Genomic DNA, 22,218 nt, shown 5'->3' with positions numbered 1-22,218 from the left:
GCAAAAATATAGGTTATGGCACCCAAAGGGAAAATTGGCAGCACACCTAAACCGTGACTGTGATTACCTTATAACCATGCCTTCTCGCTTTAAATTGCCCACACTCTTTCTACTCCCCGTTCCTATCACCTGGCAGATAGGCTATCCCTATTTTTGTAATATAAAGTAGTATTTGAAATACAAGAAATTAAATAAAAGTTTAATATATTTAACATAATGGGAATTGTCGTGATTCAAAGGTCAACCAAAATCGATCTCGTATTTGACTTATGTAAATGCACCAACACAACAGCACGGTATTCCTAAAAACTATTTACAATGTTTGCAACAACGCAAAAGCGCAAGTGCCTACTGCAGACATTCCATGTAACTAGTATGATGTGGGCTCATTGTTGTGTATTGTTATGGGTTATGTTCTTTATGATGAAATTGAGAAGGAACCTTGTATATACTGTAATGGTGTAAGTAATGTTATATTTTTAGGGTTTCCCCGTAAGACTAATTGAAGTTTATTTTGGGGTGTTCTAAGTTATAATTGTACATGTTATTGATACCACACTTATATGGCTGTTTGTATAATGGTACTGGTAATAATTGACATATTTTAATACTGATAATGCTATGCATATAATTAAAGATGTTGTGACTCTATCTGCATACTGTATGATACCTATATGTAGTTTCCAAATACATGCAGTATTTTTACTTTCTTGCTTATCCACTTTGCCACAATCATTATCTCGTGTCTCTCCTATGTCCTTGCAGCTTTTCCTCTCCTCTGAGACCATAAATGTGGCTGTATTTCTGGAAGAAGTTAGTGTGTTGCCATAGTTGCACATTTTCCTCACTTACTTTACCTCTTGGCTACATTTACCAGAGTTTAGGGAATGTCTGAGGTTCTCTGTTGCTGTGGTCTCCCAGGTCCAATGCCCTACTTACAATTTGCTCCTAGCTGTGTCTATAATTAAAAAACACGTAACTGAGAAATAATTAGTCCCCGTACCTCTGTCCTCTATCATATGCAAGATTCCATTCTCTGTAAGCCTCCTTTATCCGCATACTCAACATTGTATGTTACATTTTTCCAAGCTCTACATTTAACCACTTAACTATTTTTTTTAGTACTTAAATTGCCCTCACAATTTGTTGTTGGTATTATTTTATTAAAAAGAATACTTATACAGATGTGTCCACAAACATCTATCCTCCTGCCATGTTAAACAGCCGTACTAGGGATGCCATGCCGTGGCATGACTCTGTAGCGCCAAGCATCTTTTCGTGTGGCTTTTTCCATTTAAATGCATCTTTGCAAAATTATGTGAATAGAACGCACAAGCAACTTATGCTTATTAAAATGATATGCAGCATGCCTATATGCCTTGTGTGACTGCGGCTGTATCTCCATACAAAATGGTATGCTACAGTATTTTCCTAGAAAACACTGTACCGTACCATTTCGTATGTATATACAGGCTTGGTTGCACACAGAATATAGGCATGTTGCATATCATTTTAATCAGCGAAGTCTGCTTGTGCATCTAATTCACATAGCAATGTGAATAAGACTAATTTTGGCAAAAATGAAAACTCACCAGGGGCTAACGCTGCATGGCGTATTGAGGCAAGATGTATGAGGACACATCTTTACATGTCCGTAGGCCCCCACTGTAAATTTACCACCCACCCCAGTTGCTTTTTGTAACGACCTGTGTCATTTAAAAAATACATATTATATACTCTCTTGTTCTGTATGGATTTCATTTTTAAGAGCAAGGGGGTAGAGATGGACAGTACGGTCACATGGACAGCACAGTCAACCCAGCTGGCTGCAGTCGCATACTATGTGACAACACCAGTTTTAATGGTTAAAAGCTACAAGTGTTGGAGTAGTAATACCCTAATACCCTTTATTTATACAGCTCACATTGTGCATTTATACGCCCATTAGGGTAGGATAATTCCTCTCGCACCTGAATCTGTCCCTAGGAGTATATTGCAATATATAACATTGAGGAGAAGAATTGCCCTGGAAACTTTGTTTTCCACAGTTTAAGCTATTTTACAGTTTACTTCCTACAGTGTTCCACAATGGAGTATGACAGAGCAAAGCAAACTGCGCCTTAGGCATATTCTTGCTTTGCAACTCTAAAAGGTTTCACTCTGTTGCTGTTAGCAAAAAAGTATTTGAACGTTTCTTATCTGGCTTTTCTTGGTTTAAATTCTGAAATCTGCCCGCGGTACATGTTACAGGACATTTACCATAGTAATGAATCTGCATGTATGCTCTAATAGAATTTTACTAATTTTTCACTAAAAGTAAAATGTTTGAAAAGGAAAATAAGTGTTAAGATGTAGCTGAACAAATATTATATATAATTCTATATTACAAAAACTGACCAGTACGAATGTTTCTCCCAGGCCTGAACAGAGTTACCACATTTTTCATGAGTTATACGACTGCTGACTGTTCAGGGCTTAGTATCTTTTAAGCTTAAACACTAAACTACAGTATGATTGTAGAATGGTATTTAATGACACTAGATCTGACCTATATTCACACCTAATCTCCTGAAAGACGTCCCATCAAATTCTCCAGTCTGATGTCAACATTAATCATGTCAGTAACGTCATCATGTCTACACTGATGAAATGTTGACTTGATTAGAATGTTGGCAAAATGTCCCTGGTGGTCTAGTGGTGATTTTCTGGGTCCATCAGTGATGTAAGAATCACTTTCAACAGCTTTCTGCAGTATGTAGGACTAACCCAAACCTTAGCCCTACCTCTAGTGCCTAACCTTCCCTTACCGTATGGTCTGTGCAGAATGTCGACATTTCAGATGTCAAACATTTGAACAGGTCAACATTCTGCACATGCCAGGTTCAATATCAACAATTCAACAATGTCAATATCATAACTGTGGACATTGTGATATCGACTTTGACTGCATCCACTACAGTTAATAGACGTGCTGCGATGATGCAATTCATTTAATCGTGGCCAAGCTTCCTACTAAAAAATGCAATAATTCACATTTTACAGTGGAGGTGGGGCAGTGAGAATGTAACTCATAGAACCCGCCAAGCAGTTGCAATGGGGAACTTCCCCCTCCATGATTTCCCAGATGGGAGTTTCACAAAGTTGGTACCCATGCCTATTATTCCAAATACTATTTGTAACAAATGTAAATTACGTAAAGCCCATTATAAATGTGTAGTAGTGGTGCATCTTTATTTTGATATTGCAAACATTTACCCATAGTCACAGCTTTCTTTGTATGTTGTCCTACTGTAGTATTCATTTTTTTTTTTTTTTTATTTGATCCTGTATTGGCTTTTATTGTACATTAGTAAATTGGTCTATAGTGTATGGTTTTACTGACTTCTGTAGAATATTTCTATACTAACCCTTTAGTTCTTCAAGATAAATATATGGTAAAAGGTTTTAAACAGCCGTTTCAGAGTGCTGTTACAATTAGCAGATATTGATAAAACTAATTGATGCGTGTGCCATGGAATTATTCTCCTTGACTTCAGTACATTTTATCGGACAGCCCGTAGACGCATGCTCAATGAGACTATATAAACTTTTGTGCATTGTGCACGTTTGCCAAATACACTAAATGAAAACTCCCCCAGGGGAAATAGTAATAGGGGGTATTCAGTTAGTTCACTTTTCGCCCATATTTAGGTCGAATTTACATTCAACCTATTCAATGCCTGTGCCATTTTTCGACTGGTCATAAAATCTTGCATGGTCGAAAACCACATGGATAGGCCAATTCCCCGCCGATACACTCATTTTGTCAAATTAACGGGCGTTTCCGTCTGTTTTTAGATCCGTTTTCGCCCATGCCGATTCTAAAAAAACAAACGTAAAGGCATGGGTGAAAATAGATCAAAAAATGGGCGAAAACGCCCACTATTGAATACACATAGGTTGAATTAGTGCCAATTGAATATTCCCCATAATCAGAAAAGAACAAAATACATTTTTTGTGCTGTTTTTTTTTTTTTTTTGTCCAAAATGACAATCACAAATGCTTAAGTGCTTTAGGGAATATCATTAATCTCAAATAGGATTATTTTTTTTTTCAAATCTGGATGACCACTGCTTTAGCTACTTCTATAAAACTTCCCTATTGATTTCTCTAAAAATCTCTGTCTGTAAGTAGTGTCCTCTTTTCGTCTAGTTATAATATTGAGAAGCATTGATCCATATCTATGGTCACATCTGCCTCCACTACTCTGAACAAGCCCTTTAGTCTGTGTTATAGAAACTGAAACATGATGTCACCATAAGGGCTCTTAATCGCTAACATTGTTTTTAAACACCTGTGATCTCACATGTCAAATGCCATCACATTTAACAAGCAGTTGTGGAGGGTTCAGTGTGTCAATAGAAGACTCTCCATTGACTCCAGCGCATTTACTTGTGGTGAACACCTCTAAATGGAGCACACAGCAGTGGAAAAACGATTGCAACACAGATGCTTCTGACAGATAACAAGTGCAAATGCTAGTGCTTCCATTACCCTACTAATTTTTTATGGTTCTAGTATTGAAACACGCTAATAAAAAATATATATATATTGATGCCTCTGAGTAATGTTTATTTACAACAACCGTTTCTCAATTTGTTAGGAGATAGCAAGAACACGGTTACATATTAACCCTATTTTGTAAAGCAGTGATTTCACCATAGTTTGTGTATAATAACAGCATTACAAATTAGAAAGGGCATCAAGTATCTTTTAAAATCTTGTATATTGCCTATTAACTGCCAAGATTAGAGGTGCTTTTATATATGAAACACTGCACTAACTAGACAGAGCATACCACAAAGACATTACTTCTTAAATTGTTCATAAGATTCGTACGTTGTGGGTTATTGATGCATGCGCTGTGCCAACGTAGCTATTCACTGTCTCCACTGACCTATTTTCTGTTCCCTGTTCTCCATCTTTCTGCTTTTTAGGACAGCCTGCTAATTTCCCAGGATGCCTGTCCCTCAAATACTAAGCAGCAGTGTGTGATATGTGTGTGAATGCTGTTGTAAATTAATGGCTTGAGTTTTCAGACCACTAAGCTGCTCAAATGGACATTGGTAGACTCCAAACTGAGGCCGTAACTCTATTGTCACCTGGTATTCTCCTGGGGTACAAGAGATGTGAACCTCTGTATTTGCCAAACAAGTATTTACTCGGAGAACTTGCAGCCAATTTACGGTTCTTTACAGTCACCGCAAAGAGAATGTGTTGCTTTTCCCTTAATAAATGGATTTTACAGTTCAGCTCTCTCCTGTCAATTACGTACACAGAATCTGTGCATTCCGTATAATATGGTGATACACGGTATCACAGTGTTGGACTGACACATCTGTGTAAATGAATCTACTGCCCCCAGGAATTGAAGAAGTTTATGCATCCTAATCAGAGCCATAACTAGACCTGTTGGTGCTCTGTGCCAGAAAGAAAATTGGTCCCCCCCCCCCCCCCCCCCTTCAGATTTTTCTAGTAGGGACATAAGGCGCATGCCTCGTTGGGAAGGGGTATGGCAAATAATATATATTATCAGCATGTTTACCGTCTGAAGAACGAAAATAGTCGTATGATTACATTCATAAGTCTAAAAAAATCAGATACAACAGAAAGCAGAAATATGACCTACTTTCTCAGATGCTGTGGGCTATTTTCCCCTCCTAAAGTCAAAACTACATACTGAACAGATTCTTCTTAAACCATTCCTTATATTCATCATCAAATGTATGTGTACAGTAAATATTGCAATGTTACTCTTCTGTTACAAACTGTCATTCTGCTGCTTACAATTCTTGTTCCTGTAAGGCTACTTGATAGGCGCAATCTGCTATTTCCTGGTTTACAATGTTTTTTTATACAATATACCAAAGTGACCATCGAACGGCTTCTTTTTTTTTTTTTTTTTTTTCCCATACTGTACCATTTTGGCCACTGTAGTGGGTGGGAATATCTGTTGTTTTATGTGTGTGAAGGGGTTAAAAATACTGCACAAAACATTTTATTCTGTTATATGGCAACATGTGTGGTGTTGTGATTAAAGTAGTATTAATTTACAATCACTCGTATCATAATGGGTATGATTAAATTGGTCTTGTTAGAAAATACTGTGCAGGGTTGACAACTAACAGCCTATCTTGTCATGTTCTGACAGTGACTGTAGCCCATATAAGCAAGAAATTAACTGTCTGGATAAATGTTGGCTCACCTTTTTGACCACCCACATACATGACCAAACTGAGAACAAGGACAGAATTACATGGATTGCTGCTGCAGGTTTGGGAGGCGAGAAATACCTTACTTTCCATCTGAAGCCCCTTCATTGCTGAGGCAGCTCCTGTGCCTGTTGCAGAAAGACCAGTGCAGGGCCATCTTAACATATGGGCCCATATGGAGCTTTTTTGGAAACCGTTAAAGAATGCTGCCTGGCTGCTCTGATTAGTACACACAAGCAGCATTCTCTGCCTGCCTCACAGTTGCCAATCAGACAGCAAATGTCTGTCAATCTGTTGATTGGTGGATGGCTGGAGGCCCAGGGCCTTCAATGCTGTTAAGACAGCACTGTACCCATGTTCTTATGTTTTGCGAGATGAGCAAGGAGCCCATGAGTCTAGGGTGGCATCACCGAGCCGCTACCCAAAATTATCTGTGATACTAGTGATCCCATAACATAGTACTTGGGCTGTGCAGCAGTATTAGCCTTTGCTTGTTCAACTCTGGGGAACTGTGGCTCAGCAGCTGTTGTTCATGTCCCAAACTGGCTCACAAAGTAGCTGAGAAGCACAATAATGGGCAGTATATAACATATTCAGAGTAAATGGAGATTCTTTACTAATTTTCACTCATGTGCCATAGGGTTTCATACCAGTCATAAATGTCAGAGGGTTTTGCACATTTGTATAATGATTTAATATGTAGTTGCACCAGTAACACTGTTACATTTGTTTTCTAGGTTTCCTGCTTTTCAAAGATTTTTGCATTAACGAGATTGATGAAGGAGTACCACAGCTCAAGTTTTATGAAGAGGTAAGTGATCTAGTTATTTCTGATACAGCAATCAAAGGAGTGTTGCTCAATAGATCTACAGTATAAAAAATATAGACAGGCAATAGTCCAACTGGGTCAAAAGGTCAACATGAAAAAAGTTAACAGTAGAAAGGGTTGATAGGGTCAGAAGGTAGACATGAAAATGGTCCACATAAAAATGGTCGACAATTTTTTTATTTTATTTATTTTTGTGTCATTTTGTATGTTTTACCGTAAATGAGACAAATTAGTGGAAACATGAACCCTCGGAGGCTCGCTTCACTTACCACGCTTCAGACATGCTAGTATTCCCAATGGTAGTCCACATGGATAGGAAATATTGAAAAAGTTGGAAAAAAATTGAAAACATTTAAAAAAAAAATGTTTGACCCTGTCGACCATTTGGGGTCGACCTATTGACTGTCAATCTTTTTACTGTAGATCTGTCAACCAGATACCCAAACAAACATACTTAAGAATTTTTAGACTACCTCTAAAAATGTTAAAACATTCTATGAAATGAGAGTTGCATATGAACTGGGCATGTTTGGATTATTTGGTGCTGCCACCCACCTATTTGGATACATTATTATCTTTGATCCCATCATCCTAGGCTGAGATCACTTTGAATTTAAGTGACAGGTCTCTAAATATTACAGCAATGCAATGTGTATATATTTTTGTTGAGGTTTGATAAATAATCTTTACATTAGACATTTTAAACCTGTGACTGTTGTGCCTACAGTTTTGTTACTCACGATTGTTTGTCCCCAAAAAGTTTAATCATCATTATATCTACTAATGAACTAGTCTTTTTACACATTTATTCTCAATGTGCAACTATCAGAAGAAAAGCTGAATTATAAAGAAAATTATATGTTGGGGTTTTTTTTTCTCTGCTACAAGAAATACTAAACCGAAAATATAATGGAAAATGAATCCCTTTAATTTAATCATGAACAAAAAAAAGGCCTTTGGCATGGAGACCAATAAATAAATTAGAATTCTTGTGAATGCATTCAAAAGTGGTTGAGCGGATGTGACATTGGTTTTCTTATTTGTAATGGTTGTCAGTGGAGTAGCCTAATTTGTATTTCATGTATTGATGCTAGTTATTACTGTTGCTATTGAAAGGAAAGTCTGCCTTGTACACATTATGTAATATAGTTGAGCAGATGGCTTGATAAATATGTATTCTACTGTACAGTCAAGTTATGAATGTAGGTTTCAAAAATTCAGAGGCTGAATATAGTATTAATGACACACATATTGTAGTCACCAAAGAGGAAAGGTATCTTGTAGTCACTATTTCAGGTGGACATACAATGCAGTAACGTTATAGGAAATTCCAACTGTATGGTGTATTGCATAAGGAGATGAAATATTACCAGAAAAGAGAAGTTGTGAAAACACTATGTCCTTGGCAAGTTCTAGCCTAGAATACTCTTTTCAGTTCTGGAGACTAAAGCGTGCTGAAAATATGATGCATGGTCTACACTACATAAATAACTTTGCTGGGGATCAAAGTGCATCTGAGGTTTTTAGTAACAAAAAACAGGGGGGCCAGATGAGCTATGTTGCTATTTTCTATCAGCCAAGGATATATGCCTGTTGTATAAAGAATCCTACGCTGAAAGTGCCTGTATGGGTTACATTGCAGCTGGTAACAGAGGAGTTTGTAGAAATGTGAGTAATACCACGATTTTTGTCATTGGCGAGTACTTGCCTAGAACACTTTTTAGTGCTGTAGACTGTGTCTGAAATAACAAAAGATTTTTTGTAAAAGTGATGCATGGTCTACATAAAAATAACTTCACTAGGGATCAAAGAGCATATGAGTTTTCTAGTAACAGACCGCAGATGCTGCATCATACTTCTAGCCTCAGTACCCCATGCAGCATGAGACGCCTGGCGTGAGTGAGCTGCCAGGTTTCGTTCAACTCTGCTACCGCTGGGCGTCCTTTTTGGCGCAAATGCATCTTAGTTGTAACGCAATGTGACTAGGAGGCATGAGGAGACTGTGCTGATTAATTTGATATGTAACAGAAATACAATGGCGCTAAATCTGAACCATGGAGAGCAATATGGATAATCACCCTTATAATAATCCTCAACGTGGGTCAGTTCCTAAATGAGGGACGACAGTTTCAGCAGGAGGAAGTAGAGAGTGGCTATTTCTGTGTCTGGCAGCAGTTATTTGAAAAAATCTTTTCTATAACCTGGGAGCACCAGAGATTTTCCCTTCAGACCAGAGAGGACTCTATGTGGAGTGATGTATTATATGCTTTTATTCATCTTTTACATTGTGAGTGCGGTGTTGTAAATAAAAACTATCCTTTTAAGATAAAAGGTATTGCACTATGATCTTTTTTCTGTGTATCCACTACATTTCGCTTTAAAACGGTGGACGCAGGTTTTTGTTTTATCAGGTTTTTGTGAAAACCAGGGAAACATTCACAAATTGGCCACCCTGATCTGGGAAATTATCTCAGGATGGATTGATGATATGCTCTTAAACACTTCATTATTGTGAGTGCATTGGTTTATTAACAAAGTAATACTCCTTATATTTGCGTTTACTGCACGATCATCTGTCTTCTGTGCCTTTAACACACTCTGCCTCAAACTGAGTTTTGATGCTGAGTGGGCACAGTCTCTTCTTGTTTTATCAGATTTCATTATTGATTATAAGAAGAAATCAAAACGTCGTATGGACTGTCTTCCCTCATTTAGGAACTGACCCACGTTGAGGATTATTATAAGGGTGATTATCCATATTGCTCTCTATGGTTCAGATTTAGCGCCATTGTATTTCTGTTACATATTCTTTTTCCTACTGTATTTGGAGGTTATTTGAGAAACCTTTTGTTAACATTAATACGGGCTGCTCTATTTGTTTATTGTGCAACTACTTATATGTTCTGTCTTTACTGATTAATTTGATATGACACTGTAACTGAGTCTGTATATGGAGCATAACAGAACTTGTATTGGGAAAAAAACTGCGGTTGCTACATTGTAGCACTTTGTGTACAGATTCAGAAACTCAGTTGCTCAAAGATATACAAGTGTCATATCAAATTAATCAGCACTGTCTTCTCGTGCATCCTAGTCGCACTGCATTGCAACTAAGATTGCAACGAAGATGTATTTTCGGGGAAAAAAGGCGCTAAAAGATTCTCATGCGACCTGGCCTGCCAAATGGGACTGTTTGGCATGACTGCAGCAGAGATGTATGAGGACACATCTGTACGTGTGCCTTGTTGTTTTTATCTGTCACCAAATTCTAAAGGGCCCTACACACTGGCAAATCTCACTGCACGATATAAACGTTTTCGATATCGTGCAGTGTGTAGGCATTAACGATGCACGGCCCCGCGCTCGTTAATTGCTGGTGCCCCGTCGCTTATGCATGCAGGTCAATATGGACGAGATTGTCCATATTAGTATGCATCGCTATGGAGCCGGGTGACGGGGGGAGTGAAGAAACTTCACTCCCCCCTTCACCTCCCCCCCCTGCCGCCGCGTCCCCGTCTTCCATATCGGCGGTTGGGCAGCTCAGCGGCGGGTTGCCCAGTCTGTAGGGCCCTTTAGTTTCTCTGTTTAGTTCAACTAATGATACACAGTATAGTTGTTATGTAAAAAATTTTAATCTGAATGTGCCTGTATGCATGGGCTAAATTGTAGCTGGTAACAATTGTGCACAGTTTTTGTTCTAAGAATTCTTAGGGGCATATTCACTTAGTGTGCCATTGGATCTCACCGCCATGTCCCGCTGCTCGTATTACCATCTAAGTGGGTATACAATCTATGCACATTTTCTTGTACAATGAAAAATGATTGAAAGTATTGGTGGCAGACTGCTTTCTCCCCAATGATCCGGGGGCAGTCTGTGCGCATTGTAAAGAATGTAGTCATCCTCTTATAATACTGTTATCACACATTGTATAGCATGTAGATTCTCAAACGTATCAGTGATCCTTATTTTTATTAGCAGCAGATGCATGCATACTTCTAGAAGCAGAGGAGAGAATCAGAGGTACATATGGGATAATTGGTTTGAAAAGCCAACAGGAGAACCAGATATATTTAGCACAAAAACAAAAGTAATTTGCTCTTGGCTTTATCTTTTATTATGTGGTGCAAAAAAAAAAAGTTTTTGCTTTTGAGTATAAATAACTACAATATGCCTGTACATGTATATGCTAATAAACTCACTTAGCAACCTGTGCTTGGGAAATCCCATAGTTACCAAGCAACTGGGTGGAACACAGGGCTTTCCTCACACTTTCTATAAGAATGTAGCTTTAGGTGCAGTACACAGTGAACTAGACATGTTTGACTGCATTTGTTTTTGCAGTATGTTACTATAGTGCGGTCTTTTGTTCTTTACTTACCCTTGTAACTCGTTAGCTGCCAATAAAGCTTGAAAGGTGCAGGAGAATATTTAACTTAAATTTAAATAGTGGGCTTGAGGCACAATAACCACCAACTTTACTTTATACAGAGTACAGGTCGAGTATCCCATATGTGGAATGCTCGGGAACAGGAGCATTCGGGATATGGGGATTTTATTGGTAACATAATACCTGTAATCCAGACAGATTCCAGGGGTCCATGGCGGGGTTCGGCGTGTTGACGGGTGGGGGGGGGGTCCAGGGGGTTGGCAGTGGTAGGGTCTGCGTGTTGGTGGGGGTTAGTGGTGGGTCTTGGGAGTAGTGACGGTGAGGGAATGGCTGCAAAACTACTCCTCCACGGGATGCAGTTAAATTGCCAGCCGTCGGGAGATTCCGGTGGTCAGGATACCGACGCTGGAATCCCGACTGCTGACAATGCCGCCAGTCGGAATTTTGGCTCACAGGGGCTATCCCCACTCGTGGGTGTCCACGACACCCAAAGAGTGGGAATAGAACCTGTGGTGAGCACAGCAAGCCACCGACCCCGCAGTGTAGCAAGCGCAGCGAGCCCGCAAGGGTACTGTCGCCCCGCTGCCGGCATACTGACGGGCGGGATACTGTTGTCTGTATACTGACGGCCGGCATCCCGACAGTTGGTAATTCATACTGATCCCTCCTCCACCTGTCTGTGATTGGTGGCCACGCCATGACGTCACTATAGGGCCGAAATATTCCTGTTTTCAGAATATTTAGGTTAACTGGTATCTGTACCTGTATGAATTCCTTGACTGGAAAAGTGGGAGTATTGCTGATGGGCTAATGAATCTGTATTGGCCTTTTTATAATGCCTCTTATTAGAGTAAAACAAATTTTTAAGCCAGCTTGTGCAGAATGTGGTATTGAAATATACAGTACTGTGCAAAAGTTTAAGGCAGGTATGGAAATAAATTCTGCTAAGTGAGAATGCAATACCATCAGAGAGGCATCTTAATCAGCTCCAAACTTATTCTGCTGCAGGATAATGACCCCAAACATACATCAAATGTCATTAAGAACTATCTTTAGTGTAAAGAAGAACAAGGAGTCCTGGAAGTGATGATATGGCCCCCACAGGACCCTGATCTCAACATTGAGTCTATCTGGGATTACATGGAGAGACTGAAGGATTTGAGCAAGCCTACATCCACAGAAGATCTGTGATTGGTTCTCAAAGATGTTGGAACAAGCTCCCTGTCGAGTTCTTTCAAAAACTGTGTGCAAGAATTGATGCTGTTTTTGAAGGCAAAGGGTGGTCACACCAAATATCTATTTGAGTTAGATATTTCTTCTATTAACACTTCTATTTCTCTGACGTCCTAGTGGATGCTGGGAACTCCGTAAGGACCATGGGGAATAGCGGCTCCGCAGGAGACTGGACACAAAAGTAAAGCTTTAGGACTACCTGGTGTGCACTGGCTCCTCCCCCTATGACCCTCCTCCAAGCCTCAGTTAGATGTTTGTGCCCGGCCGAGAAGGGTGCACACTAGGGGCTCTCCTGAGCTTCTTAGTGAAAGTTTAGTTTTAGGTTTTTTATTTTCAGTGAGACCTGCTGGCAACAGGCTCACTGCATCGTGGGACTAAGGGGAGAAGAAGCGAACCTGCCTGCTTGCAGCCAGCTTGGGCTTCTTAGGCTACTGGACACCATTAGCTCCAGAGGGACCAAACACAGGCCCAGCCTCGGAGTCCGGTCCCAGAGCCGCGCCCCCGGCCCCCTTACAGAGCCAGAAGCAAGAAGAGGTCCGGAAAAATCGGCGGCAGAAGACATCAGTCTTCAACAAGGTAGCGCACAGCACTGCAGCTGTGCGCCATTGCTCCTCAGGCACACTTCACACTCCGGTCACTGAGGGTGCAGGGCGCTAGGGGGGGGCGCCCTGAGCAGCAATGTAAAACACCTTGGCTGGCGAAAATACACCACATATAACCCCCAGGGCTATATGGATGTATTTTAACCCCTGCCAGAATTCACCAAAAAGCGGGAGAAAAGGCCGCCGAGAAGGGGGCGGAGCCTATCTCCTCAGCACACGGGCACCATTTTCCATCACAGCTCCGCTGGAAGGACGTCTCCCTGACTCTCCCCTGCAGTCCTGCACTACAGAAAAGGGTAAAAAAGAGAGGGGGGGGCACTAATTTGGCGCAGTTTTGATAATAACAGCAGCTATAAAGGGAAAAGCTCGTTATATAGTGGTATTCCTGTCTATATATAGCGCTCTGGTGTGTGCTGGCATACTCTCCCTCTGTCTCCCCAAAGGGCTAGTGGGGTCCTGTCCTCTATCAGAGCATTCCCTGTGTGTGTGCGGTGTGTCGGTACGATTGTATCGACATGTTTGAGGAGGAAAATGAGATGGAGGCGGAGCAATTGCCTATAATAGAGTTGTCACCCCCTAGGGAGTCGACACCTGAGTGGATGAGCTTATGGAAGGAATTGCGTGACAATGTCAGCTCTTTACGAAAGACAGTTGACGATATGAGACAGCCGGCTACTCAGCCTGTCCAGGGGTCTCAAACGCCATCAGGGGCTCTAAAACGCCCGTTACCTCAGATGGCAGACACAGACACGGATACTGACTCCAGTGTCGACGATGATGAGACAAATGTAACTTCCAGTAGGGCCACACGTTACATGATTGAGGCAATGAAAAATGTTTTGCATATTTCTGATAATACAAGTACCACTAAAAAGGGTATTATGTTTGGTGAGAAAAAACTGCCTGTAGTTTTTCCTGTATCCGAGGAATTAAATGAAGTGTGTGATGAGGCGTGGGTTTCCCCCGATAAAAAACTGATAATTCCTAAAAGGTTATTGGCATCATACCCGTTCCCGCCAGAGGATAGGGCACGTTGGGAAACACCCCCTAGGGTGGATAAAGCGCTCACACGCTTGTCTAAACAGGTGGCACTACCCTCTCCTGATACGGCCGCCCTAAAGGAACCTGCCGACAGAAAGCAGGAGAATATCCTAAAATGTATATACACTCACACGGGTGTTATACTGCGACCGGCAATCGCCTCAGCCTGGATGTGCAGTGCTGGGGTGGCGTGGTCGGATTCCCTGACTGAAAATATTGATACCCTAGATAGGGACAGTATATTACTGACTATAGAGCATTTAAAAGATGCATTTTTATATATGCGTGATGCGCAGAGGGATATTTGCCGACTGGCATCAAGAGTTAGCGCGCTGTCCATTTCTGCAAGAAGAGGGTTATGGACGCAGCAGTGGTCAGGTGATGCGGATTCCAAAAGGCACATGGAAGTATTGCCTTATAAGGGGGAGGAGTTATTTGGGGTAGGTCTATCAGACCTGGTAGCCACGGCAACTGCTGGAAAATCCACATTTTTACCCCAGGTAGCCTCTCAACATAAGAAGACGCCGTATTATCAGGCGCAGTCCTTTCGGCCCCATAAGGGCAAGCGGGCAAAAGGCTCCTCATTTCTGCCCCGTGGCACAGGGAGAGGAAAAAGGCTGCAGCACACAGCCAGTTCCCAGGAACAGAAGCCCTCTCCCGCCTCCGCAAAGTCCTCAGCATGACGCTGGGGCTTTACAAGCGGACTCAGGCACGGTGGGGGCCCGTCTCAAGAAGTTCAGCGCGCAGTGGGCCCACTCGCAAGTGGACCCCTGGATCCTTCAGGTGGTATCTCAGGGGTACAAATTGGAATTCGAGACGTCTCCCCCTCGCCGTTTCCTAAAGTCTGCTTTACCGACGTCTCCCTCAGACAGGGAGGCAGTATTGCAAGCCATTCACAAGCTGTATTCCCAGCAGGTGATAATCAAGGTACCCCTCCTGCAACAGGGAAAGGGGTATTATTCCACACTGTTTGTGGTACCGGACGGCTCGGTGAGACCAATTTTAAATCTAAAATCCTTGAACACTTACATACAGAGGTTCAAATTCAAGATGGAGTCACTCAGAGCAGTGATTGCAAACCTGGAAGAAGGGGATTATATGGTGTCTCTGGACATCAAAGATGCTTACCTACATCACTTCACATAAATATCCTGGAGCTAAGGGCCATCTACAATGCTCTAAGCCTAGCAAGACCTCTGCTTCAAGGTCAGCCGGTGCTGATCCAGTCAGACAACATCACGGCAGTCGCCCACGTAAACAGACAGGGCGGCACAAGAAGCAGGAGGGCAATGGCAGAAGCTGCAAGGATTCTTCGCTGGGCGGAAAATCATGTGATAGCACTGTCAGCAGTGTTCATTCCGGGAGTGGACAACTGGGAAGCAGACTTCCTCAGCAGGCACGACCTCCACCCGGGAGAGTGGGGACTTCATCCAGAAGTCTTCCACATGATTGTGCACCGTTGGGAAAAACCAAAGGTGGACATGATGGCGTCCCGCCTCAACAAAAAACTAGACCGGTATTGCGCCAGGTCAAGGGACCCTCAGGCAATAGCTGTGGACGCTCTGGTAACACCATGGGTGTACCAGTCAGTGTATGTGTTCCCTCCTCTGCCTCTCATACCCAAGGTACTGAGAATTATAAGACGGAGAGGAGTAAGAACTATACTCGTGGCTCCGGATTGGCCAAGAAGGACTTGGTACCCGGAACTTCAAGAGATGCTCACAGAGGACCCGTGGCCTCTACCTCTAAGAAGGGACCTGCTCCAGCAGGGACCCTGTCTGTTCCAAGACTTACCGCGACTGCGTTTGACGGCATGGCGGTTGAACGCCGGATCCTGAAGGAAAAAGGCATTCCGGATGAAGTCATCCCTACCCTGATCAAAGCCAGGAAGGATGTAACCGCACAACATTATCACCGTATTTGGCGTAAATATGTTGCGTGGTGCGAGGCCAGGAAGGCCCCTACAGAGGAATTTCAACTGGGTCATTTCCTGCAAACAGGACAGTCTATGGGCCTAAAATTAGGGTCCATTAAGGTTCAAATTTCGGCCCTGTCGATTTTCTTCCAGAAAGAACTGGCTTCAGTTCCTGAAGTTCAGACGTTTGTCAAGGGGGTACTGCATATACAGCCTCCTTTTGTGCCTCCAGTGGCACCTTGGGATCTCAATGTAGTTTTGGGGTTCCTAAAATCACATTGGTTTGAACCACTCACCACTGTGGACTTAAAATATCTCACATGGAAAGTGGTAATGCTGTTGGCCCTGGCTTCGGCCAGGCGTGTGTCAGAATTGGCGGCTTTATCCTATAAAAGCCCTTACCTAATTTTTCATACGGACAGGGCAGAATTGAGGACTCGTCCTCAATTTCTCCCTAAGGTTGTTTCAGCGTTTTACCTAAACCAGCCTGTTGTGGTACCTGCGGCTACTAGGGACTTGGAGGACTCCAAGTTGCTGGATGTAGTCAGGGCCCTGAAAATATATGTTTCCAGGACGGCTGGAGTCAGAAAATCTGACTCGCTGTTTATCCTGTATGCACCCAACAAGCTGGGTGCTCCTGCTTCTAAGCAGACTATTGCTCGTTGGATTTGTAGTACAATTCAGCTTGCACATTCTGTGACAGGCCTGCCACAGCCTAAATCAGTAAAAGCCCATTCCACAAGGAAGGTGGGCTCATCTTGGGCGGCTGCCCGAGGGGTCTCGGCTTTACAACTTTGCCGAGCAGCTACTTGGTCAGGGGCAAACACGTTTGCTAAATTATACAAATTTGATACCCTGGCTGAGGAGGACCTGGAGTTCTCTCATTCGGTGCTGCAGAGTCATCCGCACTCTCCCGCCCGTTTGGGAGCTTTGGTATAATCCCCATGGTCCTTACGGAGTTCCCAGCATCCACTAGGACGTCAGAGAAAATAAGAATTTACTTACCGATAATTCTATTTCTCGTAGTCCGTAGTGGATGCTGGGCGCCCATCCCAAGTGCGGATTGTCTGCAATACTTGTACATAGTTGCTGTTACAAAAATCGGGTTTTTGTTGTTGTGAGCCATCTTTTCAGAGGCTCCGCTGTTATCATGCTGTTAACTGGGTTCAGATCACAGGTTGTACGGTGTGATTGGTGTGGCTGGTATGAGTCTTACCCGGGATTCAAAATCCTTCCTTATTGTGTACGCTCGTCCGGGCACAGTATCCTAACTGAGGCTTGGAGGAGGGTCATAGGGGGAGGAGCCAGTGCACACCAGGTAGTCCTAAAGCTTTACTTTTGTGCCCAGTCTCCTGCGGAGCCGCTATTCCCCATGGTCCTTACGGAGTTCCCAGCATCCACTACGGACTACGAGAAATAGAATTATCGGTAAGTAAATTCTTATTTTTTGAAAGCATTCTTACTTTGCTTCATTTTTCCCACACCTGCCTAAAACTTTTGCACAGTACTGTATAATGCAGTGGAAATGCTATGCTGTTTGCATAAGGATTCATTCACACTTGTATCAGTCTCTTTTAAGGTCCTCTTACGCTCCTTGAACGTCATAAATAAATTGCAAAATATCCGTGGGATGGTGCGAATTCTCCTTGCCACGTGCCTTGCTGGTTTTGCTACATTTTGCACAGGTGTTTGGAGCAATGTGACATAGTAGGTGCTGGAGCGGAAGTTTGTACTTGGTGGTGGGAGAAGCTCTGTGTCAACGCACTAGTCCGCCTAGTTTTTCAGAGTAGTGAAAACACTAGATTTCATTTAGTAGAGTAAGATTATTAAAATTAAGTAAACGGGGCATATTTTTAGGAGTGCGTTTTTCTTTCCACAAGTACACACATTCTGTAATGATACTTCTTAGCACCATCTTAGAGCTCCTCACAACTTTCAGACACCACAAATCGGGACTATCTGGGGGAGTGTACCAACACGTGGCCCACCAGCTGGACAGCTCTGAATTAGAACAATATTATATATACACATACAAGTGACCTAGAACTTTTAAATCCTAATAAGACAAATCACTGTTATGTGAACAGCATGACATTTATTACACATAGTTTCCGTCCAAGTTAATACATTTTTAGAAAGGTGAATGGCCTTAAATTGCATTTGACCCATGTTAATGGACAGATCAGTCCAAACACTGTTTTGCAACCATTTAATTGTGTCATGGCAAAAGACCACTTATTGACCTACTCTTTATGTGAATCACAGAGAAGCAAAATATTACTAGCCTGTATTGTTTTGAGTAATCATGACCTCTACATCTGGGTCATGCAGTATACCAGTATGCATTCTTCTCAGTCTCGCCAATTTGTTTTAATCCATGCTTCTTGTGCTTTGTTAAACAAGAACTAGTCTGCAGTTTCAGGTAAAACGTCAGAACGGCAAACAATTTCTTTTGACTTGGTTATGATATGTCCGTACCATACATGTATTTGTATTAGAAAATTCATATTAATGAATACATAACTCAATAGTATTTGATTGGCACGTGGAGAGCTAAATATGATTTGTAGTCCGCAGTTAGGATATAATTTTCTCATACGTCCTGGGGACGACATCAAGACCATGGGGTATACATGGGATCCGCAGGAGACATGGGCACTCTAAAGACTTTTCATTGGGTGTAAACTGGCTCCTCCTTCTATGCCCCTCCTCAAGACCTCCAGTTTTAGAAATGTGCCCAGGTCGACTGGATGCACTCTGAGGAGCTCTACTGAGTTTCTCTGAAAAGACTTATGTTAGGTTATTTTCAGTGAGATCTGCTGGCATCAGACTCCCTGCTTCGTGGGACTGAGGGGGCAGAAGCAGAACCAACTTCCTCAGAGTTTCATGGCTCTGCTTCTGGCTGACAGGACACCATTAGCTCCTGAAGGGAACTGAACGCTAGCCGTGTCTTTATGCTCACTCCCACAGCACATCGTCACCCCCCTCACAGAGCCAGAAGTCAGAAGACAGGTGAGTATGAGAAGAATGATCTTCAATCAAGTAAGTGACGGCTGAGGTGCGGCGCGGCTGGCGGGAGCGCAGCGCGCCATTGCTGCCCACACACACAGGCACTGCAGGGTGCAGGGCGCGGGGGGGGGGCGCCCCGGGCAGCAAGAAAAATACCTCAAACTGGCTAAAAGGGGGCATAAGATGCCCAGACACAGCCCTACCCCCGCCTGTATAAATAGGAGGTAAAAAGGGCGGAGCTTCTTCCTCAGGCAGCCAGCACACTACTCAGCGCCATTTTCTCTCTTCTCAGGCTGCAGAGAACACGCTGGTCCTCTCCTCCACTTCTGACAAGTACAGGGTGCTATAAAGGGGGGGGCACAAAGCGATTGTGGTGCATTTGATAGTGTATATTACTATTTAAAAGCGCTTTTGGGCTGTGGACATACTGTGTTCACAGGCAGTACTGGCGCTGGGTTTGTGGACTGGCTGCTCCTATCCTGTGTCCCTCTGACAGATTTTACTATGGGTCTGTCCCCAAAATAAGTCCCAGTGTGTCTGTGAGTGTGGTGTACACGTGTGAGGCATGTCTGAGGCAGGGAGTTCCTCCCCGGAGGAAGCCATTTTAGGGACACAGAGTTGTAATGTGGTGGCGCTACCGGCACACCAAGAGCCTGCATGGGTGAAAGAGCTACGTGACAGTATGCATCTGATTTTCCGTAGATTGGATAAGTCTGAATCTAAGGCTGCATGCTGGAGAAAATCTGTGGAATATGTGATTTTTCAGGATGCTGTTATTCCTTATGCGGGCGGCCCCCCTGGGTCACATAAGAGACCATTTGCAAATGTTGTAAACACTGATACTGACACGGATTCTGATTCTTGTGTCGACAATAGTGAATCCAGAGAGAGAGTTCATAAATTGGCAAAAAGTATACAATATATGATTGTGGCTATAAGGGACGTGTTGGAGGTTACAGAAAGCACTCCTGTACCTCAGGAGAAAGCTTATTTATGTAAGGAAAATAAATCCTAAGTCACGTTCCCTCCTTCACACGAACTAAATGCTCTGTTTGAAGGGATGTGGGTGAATCCTGATAAAAAATTTGGTATTCCCAAAGGGATTCACATATCTTATCCTTTCCCGGTTGAAGACAGGAAAAAATGGGAGTCACCCCCTGTGTTAGACAGTGCACTTTCCAGGTTGACAAAGAAGGTAATTTTCCCTGCTCCTGGCACGGCTTCTCTTAAAAAAACGGCAGACCGCAAAATGGAAACGACATTGAAATCCATTTATGTTACCAATGGTACACTGCTCAGGCCAACTATTGCCTGCGCATGGGTGAGTCACGCTATTGGAAAATGGTCAGAAAGCGTGTCATCAGAAATTGACACGATTGATAAAGATGAGATACTCCTTAAGTTAGGGAATATCAAGGATGCTGCCGCCTACATGCTGGAAGCAATGAAGGATATTGGACTCTTGAGTTCACAAGCCGCTACCATGGCAGTATCGGCTAGGCGGGCGTTATGGATTCGCCAGTGAAACGCGGATGCAGATTCCAAAAGAAACATGGAGGCTCTCCCATATAAAGGTGAGGCCTTATTTGGCGATGGCCTGGATGCGTTAGTCTCGGCGGCTACCGCAGGTAAGTCAACATTTTTGCCCTCTGCACCTGCACCGGCAAAAAAGACCTATCACCCGCAAATGCAGTCCTTTCGGCCCAATAAATACAAAAAGACGAGAGGTTCACCCTTCTTTGCGGAAAGGGGAAAGAAGCCCACACTGGCTCCAGGTTCCCAAGAGCAAAAGTCTACCCCTAATTCTGCCAAATCCCCAGCATGACGCTGGAACTCCCTTGCGGGAGGCCGCTCGGGTGGGGGCACGTCTCAAACTCTTCAGCCAGGATTGGATTCTGTCTGGCCTGGACCCCTGGGTGTTGCAAATAGTATCCCAGGAATACAAACTAGAGTTTCAAGACGTTCCCCCATGCCGATTTTTCAAATCGACCTGGCCAGCTTCTCCGCCAGAGAGAGAAGCAGTAACAGCGGCAATCCAAAAAATTATGTCAAGTCCAGGTCATAGTCCTGGTACCGTTGTCACAACAAGGGCGGGGTTTTTATTCAAGCCTTTTTGTTGTTCCGAAGCCGGACGGCTCGGTCAGACCGATCCTAAATCTAAAAAATCTGAATTTCTTCCTGAAAAGCTTTAAGTTCAAGATGGAATCACTTCGGGCGGTGATTGCCAGTCTGGAGGAGGGGGGCTACTTGGTGTCGGTGGACATAAAGGATGCTTACCTGCATGTTTCCATTTATCCTCACCAGGCTTATCTGAGATTCGCGATTCAGGATTGCCATTACCAATTCCAGACGTTACCTTTCGGTCTCTCCACGGCGCCGAGGGTATTCACCAAGGTGATGGCGGAGATGATGGTCCTCCGTCAGAAAGGAGTCAATATAATCCCTTATCTGGACGACCTCCTGATAAAGGCGAGATCCAGGGAGCAGTTATTACAAAACATATCCCTCTCTCTGTCAATACTCCAACAACACGGGTGGATCATAAATTACCCAAAGTCACAGTTGGAACCGACGACAAGGTTGTCTTTCCTCGGGATGATTCTGGACACAGAAGTTCAGAGAGTATTTCTTCCGCTGGAAAAGGCTCTGGAAATCCAGAAAATGGTCAAACAGATATTGAAACCATCAAGTGTGTCGATCCATCAGTGCATTCGGTTGTTGGGGAAGATGGTGGCGGCCTACGAGGCCATACAGTTTGGCAGGTTCCATGGCAGAGTATTCCAGTGGGACCTGTTGGACAAGTGGTCAGGGTCACACCTACACATGCACAGAAAGATAATCCTGTCGTAAAAAAACAGGATTTCGCTTCTGTGGTGGTTGTACAGCTCTCACCTGCTAGAGGGACGCAGGTTCGGCATTCAGGACTGGGTCCTAGTAACCACGGATGCA

At 43.1% G+C, this 22,218-nt stretch overlaps 1 protein-coding gene across 4 annotated transcripts in view; it reads left to right on the top strand.

Moving 5' to 3' along the window:
* Positions 1 to 22,218, top strand: part of GRK3 (G protein-coupled receptor kinase 3) — a 556,585-nt gene that overhangs the window by 419,480 nt on the left and 114,887 nt on the right. For all 4 annotated transcript variants that reach the window (XM_063913215.1, XM_063913214.1, XM_063913217.1 and 1 more), the window contains exon 3: positions 6,990 to 7,063. In XM_063913215.1, coding sequence (XP_063769285.1) covers positions 6,990 to 7,063 — 74 coding nt within the window. The remainder of the gene's footprint in view (positions 1 to 6,989; positions 7,064 to 22,218) is intronic.

The sequence above is a fragment of the Pseudophryne corroboree genome, chromosome 1 (assembly GCF_028390025.1).
Source record: "Pseudophryne corroboree isolate aPseCor3 chromosome 1, aPseCor3.hap2, whole genome shotgun sequence".
Classification (NCBI taxonomy): Eukaryota; Metazoa; Chordata; class Amphibia; order Anura; family Myobatrachidae; genus Pseudophryne; species Pseudophryne corroboree.
The sequence above is the reverse complement of the archived record's forward strand: the minus strand, read 5'-3'. Positions and strand labels throughout refer to the sequence as shown.